Source organism: Haemaphysalis longicornis, unplaced genomic scaffold (assembly GCF_048455015.1).
Source record: "Haemaphysalis longicornis isolate Haplotype H1 unplaced genomic scaffold, Haemaphysalis longicornis Haplotype H1 scaffold_1, whole genome shotgun sequence".
In the NCBI taxonomy this organism is placed as follows: domain Eukaryota; kingdom Metazoa; phylum Arthropoda; class Arachnida; order Ixodida; family Ixodidae; genus Haemaphysalis; species Haemaphysalis longicornis.
This window is the reverse complement of record NW_027526203.1, coordinates 6,248,759-6,256,115: the sequence shown is the minus strand read 5'-3', so window position 1 is coordinate 6,256,115 and position 7,357 is coordinate 6,248,759. Positions and strand designations below refer to the sequence as shown.

General features: G+C 47.6%; 1 protein-coding gene across 1 annotated transcript in view; it reads right to left on the bottom strand.

Moving 5' to 3' along the window:
• Positions 1-597: 597 nt before the first annotated feature.
• The window catches only part of LOC144163073 (antimicrobial peptide microplusin-like), a 33,625-nt gene continuing 26,865 nt past the window's right edge, over positions 598-7,357 (bottom strand). Inside the window, exons 4-5 of the mRNA XM_077693875.1 lie at positions 2,092-2,118; positions 598-713 (exon numbers count right to left, since the gene is read on the bottom strand). Coding sequence (XP_077550001.1) covers positions 663-713; positions 2,092-2,118 — 78 coding nt within the window. The 3' untranslated portion in view covers positions 598-662. The remainder of the gene's footprint in view (positions 714-2,091; positions 2,119-7,357) is intronic.

The window sequence follows — 7,357 nt, the reverse complement described above, 5'->3', positions numbered from 1 at the left end:
TTTGTGTACATAAGTCAAGAATATATTCTGCCCTGTCGCCCATACAGACAAATTTGCTAACTTGTTTGATAGACCATTTCTAGGCGAGGCCAACCCCGATGCGAAAACGTTCAAAACGCTGCTTCCATCACATCCACTCACTGGAAGATGCGAAAATAAATACCACCTCTAGGCTTGTATGAAAAGTTGGACAGCAAATTTTCTCGCTGAGCTTGTGATCCGTCTATCGGTTCCTTCGTCGCAGGTTCAAATATACGCTACTGCCATGGAGTGTTTTTGGAGGAGGAGAAACGTACGATCGACACACTTGACGTGTATTAGTAAAGAGTCGTTAATTTTTAATTTTAACCCCAACCCGCACACTCGTAATTCTTTCGACAGGCGGACCAGGCCCAGTTCTCGCCGGCTCCCGCCGTCGTCTCAGGTTTCCCTCCCGTCTCGGCAATAAACGCAGAGCATGCTGTTAACATGACTTGTCATTAGCTATTTTATCATAGAACTTTTTCTGCTGCCCGCTAGCTACAAAAAACAACTCTCGCTTTCCCTACAATCTTCTGCGAAACACACAAAGCCAAAGTAAAAATAGACACGGAGAAATGTTGACGCCAACCGATTTTATTTATCGTCTACTCCTCAAATCCTTGGGTTGGGTGCTGAAAACATCACTCTTCGCAAGAATGGGCCACTTCATGAAGCTCTTCGATCTGCTCATTCTGTAGGGGCAAAGTAAGTCATAAAGCCTCAATCACATGTAGTCCACACTTGGTAACAGTAGCTATTTGAATGTTCAATTCCGTTTATGCCCTGTTCGCAACTCAGAAACGTCACTGATGGCTTCAGCAGTTGCGAGTCCGTATGGTCTATATATCTGTGACATGGCCTGAACTTAGCACAGAAGTTTAGAATACAGATTTCTCGTGAGCAAGTCTAGAAGGGGGCGAAGCACTAAGGGAAACCTCCACAGTGGTACCTCCAGAGTAGCACATACTCGCAGTGTGGGACTGGCCCAGCAAAGAATCCATAACGAGAAAGCTTCGCGTTCAACCATCGTCGTCGTTAATTAGACGAACGGATGCATGGTTTTTAAACACATCCCTGCAATTTTCCTAGGTGCGAATTGGGCTATACTTGAGGCCCACCTCCGCGCAGCAGTGTCCGATGACATGAGAGTGGCCGCCGCCAGAGCATTGGCCGCGTATCTGCTCCTTTCGTTGCAAATGTCGTCAAAAGACGATAGTCTTTGTAGACATTTGCCAAGGAAATGCCCCCCTTAGCTTTCCCGCTCACCTCTCATGCTGTTCTTGTACCGTCGCGCTCATTCCAAGGTAAACACACTAAAGGTTTGCGCAAGGCGATTTGAATTTACCGCGCTCCACTGCTACAGGCCGGGTTTCTCGATGCCAGCGCTGCAGTACGGCGGAGACGCGCGTGAATGGAGGCGGCCGACTACAAGGTTTATAGAACCGCGTGGCCGTGCTCTACGTGCGTTCCAAGCAGAACGTGGAACCTAGCCTGTGGAACCTTGCGTTGCTGTTGCCACGTGATTTTTCGTATGCCGCGAGGAGGCGGTGGTTTTCTGCAGTAGATCTAGAATATCATTTCTTATCGAAAAACCAAGCATCCATGAATTTTTAACAAAGGAACACTGTAAATATCCCTTGTGTACTAATTTCCTGTTATATTTGCGTAATATCTTGTTCTTGTTCAACAAAGTTGACAAGTATGAACATATAAACCGGGCTTAGACGTTTACATTTGGCTGTGAGTATATAAGACTATTGCGCAATATCAATTTTACTTTGGCCGGGTGGCGGAATCGAGTTACAGACAGACAGACAGACAGACAGACAGACAGACAGACAGACAGACAGACAGACAGACCAAAATTTCTGGGTTTAAGTAGCCCAAGAACGACTATCGTCTTTAAAAGTCACGAATGTGTTAATGTGAAGACCGCCACACGTAGCCCAAGAACGACTATCGTCTTTAAAAGTCACGAATGTGATAATGTGAAGGCCGCCACACCTGATTAGAAAGAGGACAAGTAAACGAATCTTTTACCCAAATATGACAAACAAATCAATGACTTACCGAAAAGTACTGTTCAAGGGCCTTTCCCTGCATGTACCAAAAGAAAAAACAGATCAGCTCTGGTACCACTCGATTAAATACAGACATTTCCTCCCAAAGAAATTGCTGCGTATCTGCTCACTTCGTTACAGATGTCGAAAACTGATAGTTTTCTGCAGCCCCTGCCATGTAAATGCGTCTTTTCTTTTTACGCAGAGCTCTCACGCTTTTGCCCGCCTGTTTCGCCCATCCCACAATAAACACAATGGATGTTTGCTCGAGTCAATTCAACTTGCCCCGTCCAACTGCTCACGCCATCTACCCGGACCTGTGTTACTGTTGATTGGAACACTGCTACAAGGGGGAGCCGCGAGCACTTTTTATTTATTTCGAGGTCAAAACATTTTTTTCAAGGCGTATTTTTTATTTCATATCGCAAAAAACATGCAGCCGTGCATTTTTATCCAAAACAACGATGGAAATAGGGTTTATGTGGGAATGTTTTGCCTCAAAGATGCCCAAGATTGTCTTTTTGCTCAACAATGTTGACAAGTATGAACACTGACACCAGATTTAGTAGTTTCGAAATATTTTGCATATCTGGACGTCTCGTTCAAGAATTTCTTTATATGTTAGCCGCGCGGATGAATTGAGGGACAGACAGACAGACAGATGGACAGACTGACAGACGGACAGACAGACAGACCAAAATTTTCTCGTTTAAGTGACGCAAGAAATACTATCATCTTTAAAAAATCGGAAGAACTTTTCACCAAGACATGATCTTTCCATGAAGCTGTAGAATGTTTAATAATTTTCGAAGTAACGAGAACTGTTTCACTGAGAACTGATCTGTATGGTCTCCCTTCGACCACGAGGTCTACCGCCGTATCGGCACGATTCTAACGTACACCCCTTTTTTTTAAACGCGAGACACATGTACGGCTGGTGCACGCGATTCGCATGTGACTGATCGTTACGATTGATCGTTAGGACCTGTTTTGGCGTCGTTCGCTGGTCGGAGGAGGCTCACGACGTGCAACTGGCAAGCCAGATGCAGTCGTGCCATCGTTGCGATCGTCGTGAGGCCACAGCCCATGACAGCCCGCTGAGCCCCAACCGCCCGCAACCGGCGTGCGTTGCTCGGGGCGGATCGGGTGTTCGGAACTTTAGGCTTAGCATCCTGGCGGATATTTGATCGCCGCTATGTGTGCAACTGCGAATGAGAATCCGTAACAAAACTTTTCACCACACTATAATTCCCTTTCTCGCACGTGGAACTTTATATCAGCTATTACTGCCGTTGAGCCATCGGTGAGAAAGACATCTGCGTAGCCTGTTTCGATGCTTCCGCGCAGGTATCGCCATCTCTCAGCCGCTCGGCGCACCGCGCGCCGCGACGACCGGTCAGCGTAGCCTTAGATTGCGGCAGATATCTGATCGCCGGTTTTAAAGTAAGCCCTGACAACAATCCCTTGCACCATTTTTCGCCACACTAACACCTACTTTCTCGCATGCGAAACTTCTTCGCATGCGCTGCTCTTCTGAATCAGATTGATTCAGAAGAGCAGCGATAAGCGGTTGCTACCGTGTTCTGCGCCGTTTCGAGCCGCTGAGTGTGCCGAGCTGGCAGGAGCGGCCGGCGTGTGCGCTGACTGTTTCCGAAGGCAGAAAACGCTTAACGGTTGCCTGCTTTATCCATTTCTTGCGAACGACGCGCGGAATCTATAAATTCAGCTCAGCAAACGTCGTAGTTGACCATGGAGCAAAAACACTGGGCAGAGCGACGCCGATGACGCAACGCTGGCCCGCATCGGGCCATGTGTCTAAAATTCACGCGTACGACTAGTCGCGGCGACAGTAGTAACGATCAGTCGCATGCGATTCGCATGCACGAATCGTCCATTTGTCTCGCGCTTTATGAAAATAGGCGCTTAAAAATACCTCCCCGTTAGAATCGGGCTCACACCTCAATAAACCCCAAATTTTGTGAAGCTCGCACTCACGCGCAAGACATGAATGACGAAGCTCTTGTAGGTGTGCGTTGCCAGACACACTGTTAAGTTTCAGTACCATTGTTTATTTGCATAGTTACGGTGCTAGTAATCGTCGTGATATGCACCGAAAAGGTAGTCGTCTTCTTCGCGGCGAGTGGTGGATGCAAAATTATCCTAAGCATTGTAGACCGACTCGACTCGAGTCGTCTCGACTTGAGCCGGCGGTGGAGGGACCTGCAAATCGTCTCGGCAAGGATTGACAGTGTGACGGCTCGTGTTCGCGGAAAAGTCTTCGTCAGGTAGTTGGCCTCAAGAAACTGTGCATGGCGCTATACTAGTACGGCGTCATCCGACAACACCACCAATCTCGGGAACCGGCGCTGACCGAGACTAGTGCTGGTTCTAACCTTGTACAGGCCCTGCTAGTCCAGTGTATGTGTCTGCGTGGGTGTGCATTGAACTTTTAAGGACGAGCGACGGGACACCGGCTTGTGACCGTGCAAGATGTTGCGTGCGGCGTCCGTGTAGCGCATCGTAGGGTTCCGTACTGCTTCGAGATTAGTAACGGCATTGACTCGTGCTTTGCGGCGTGCTTTGTTGTAATTGGATGCGTAATTCGCGATATGGGAGCTGCACAATTGTGTTGACGGATGTGAAGGGGGAAACGTTGTAGCTTTTTATTGGGAGGTACGGGATATCCGATGCGTGCAAGGGTGTCTCATGGCAGGTGGTTGAGGCGGGTGGTTTGGGAGGTATAATAAGCTTCGTGCAGTTCATATAAAGTATTGTGTACTCCCAGTTTGACCAACTTGCATGTGGGTGTTGAGAGAGCACCGTTCGGTTTGTGAAAATATTGATTTCGCCCAACGCCTTATTTGGTACCCATTCGTGCTTCGGTTATCAGCCTTCGTCCTGTGCCGCTTGATCCTACACAGCGACAAAGTTTGATAACCATAACGGCCGCTACGGTAATTTGCCCTACAGCCGCATTTGGTGGGGGGTCCCGAGACCCCGCACCAAATGCGGCTGTAGGGCAAATTAACGTTCTCAAATGCTATTTCCATAACAACGTTGAACACAAATTCGTGTAACTTGTTCCTGCTGTGGCTACACAGTCCGTCAACATTATGCACAGCATGTACTGAAATTTACGTGCTTTATTGTTCGTATTTCAATGTATCTCGATGGCACATAGAACAGACAAGGCACTGCCCTAACAGGCAGTGGTTGATGCGTGCTGCATTGTTGACGACTGGAACAGAAACCAATTTGGTGCTCCCAAGGCTAAATGCACACCAGGAAGCTCCATGCCAGAATTTGTCATGACGAGAGTTATGAAATTGTATGGCACAAAACAGCAACGAGAAATCTTTGAGACGTATGTGATAAAGGTGGGAGACCGACGCATTATCGATTACTGAATGATTCGTGTGAAATGTGAAGCAGCTGTAATAGCTTTTTACACGTGGTGTTAAACCAGGGTCACGTGAGGCTTTTGTGTGCTTTGTGATCACTCTCAGAGGAAAATGAAGCTTCCTGGATAGTGCGCCTCTTTCCAGTCTCTATAGTTTCTTTGAGTCATGCTTGGCATTTAAGAAAAATTTCTACGACGAAGTTCCAACTAGCCTGCATAGCCACCTTCATTCAGTTCACTGTTTTGATGCATATTCAAGCACGAAACCCTGGCACATCTGCATGCTGTTAACGACTCATAAGAAACCCCTCATATCCGCCACACTCATCACTACCACCTCCACAACTTTACAAAATACCTGGATGCAAGCATAGCCACGAAAGAATCCACCATCACCACCACTCAGTCCCAGCAAGCATGTTACCTCTATAAAAAAATTGGCTACAACCCACGATGTGAAAGTGGTTGGAAAGCAAAGCTTTAAACGACACCCGCAACAATTGCATATGCAACGTCACTTGAATTCAGACACGTGGCTCTATAAAGATTGAAACCAGAGATTCTGCCAGCCGTTACCTGGAATTCGCGGGGGTGGCGTCCCGAACACAACACAACACCCTTGGCCACGGTCGGGCTAGGCGGACGCCGCCGCTGCAGCCCGGTCGTGCGTCGGGAGAACGAAAACGGAGAGGGGCGTCTTTCTAAGGGTAAGACAGCGGAACCTGGCCATGCCGATGTGCTAGCTCCAGGCTTCATCACCGCGCGACACAATCGCGCACACCGAAACAATTTGGCATGTGAGGTTAGTGATTTCCATATATGCTGATTTAAACTAGTTAAATTAGTCAGTTTGAAAATTGCGAAAAAGCTCAGGGAACTTTTATGCTCGCTATTCATCAGAACCAGTTTCTCCTTACGTCTTTTGTAATACCTGTTAAAACACAACCGAATTGGTATTAACCAATTTATTAAAAGGAGTCCCATTCGTGACAAGCAGTGCGTTTCTATAGAGTTTCTCCAGCGGACAGTTGTTTGTATGTGGTCTATATTTTGTTTTCCCGCCCTGGGGACCAATCCTTAACTTATCTTTGCTGTGCGACCATATAATTCCGAAGGGTCCGGGTTACGCAGGAGGTGCTATCGAACAAGTTAATCAAGCCGTGCGAAGGAAGCGCACAATGGACGCGAAGCTGTTCCAAAACACGCTCTAAACAACCGTCGCTAAAGCATACGACAAAGCCGACTTAATGGTCCCACCGACGCGACCGCCGAGATGAGCAGCTACTGCGTGCGGGAAATTCTGGGCAAATTAAATTCGCAGCGCCATGTACAGTGTGCTCCGTGAGTGCAACCCCCCCCCCCCCCCCCCACCTCCCCCTTCCTATCACCTCCGCCGCGTTGGTAGTTTTGGTCCCGCACGCCAGAAAAGAACCGTTGGCTGGTAGAGCTAGAAAGCTTTGCTTTAAAACGGATGTATCGCACCTCAAATACAACTCATACAAAAGCTAGCGATTATCTACATCATCTGGACGTGACGCCTTGCTAAGCTATAAGGGAATGAGGTGACGCGCTCTGCTGCCCACAAATTTAGTACCCAGGGATTAGTAGAAAGATGAAAAGACCTAACAGATTCTATCACCAACCTCTAAGTCCAACGCCGTTCTACAGATGCTCACAAACACATATATACTGTATTAAGCAACACGTGCCCCTACGAACGCCCGTCCTGTAAAGAAAGGAAGGAGATAACGCAGGGAAGACAGGGAGGTTAACCATCCAATCAACTCCACCCATCGCTTACCAATGATTTCAAATAAACGGGTCCAACTTGCACAATCAAAATTACTTACGGCATTTCTAACTTTCAGTAATGACA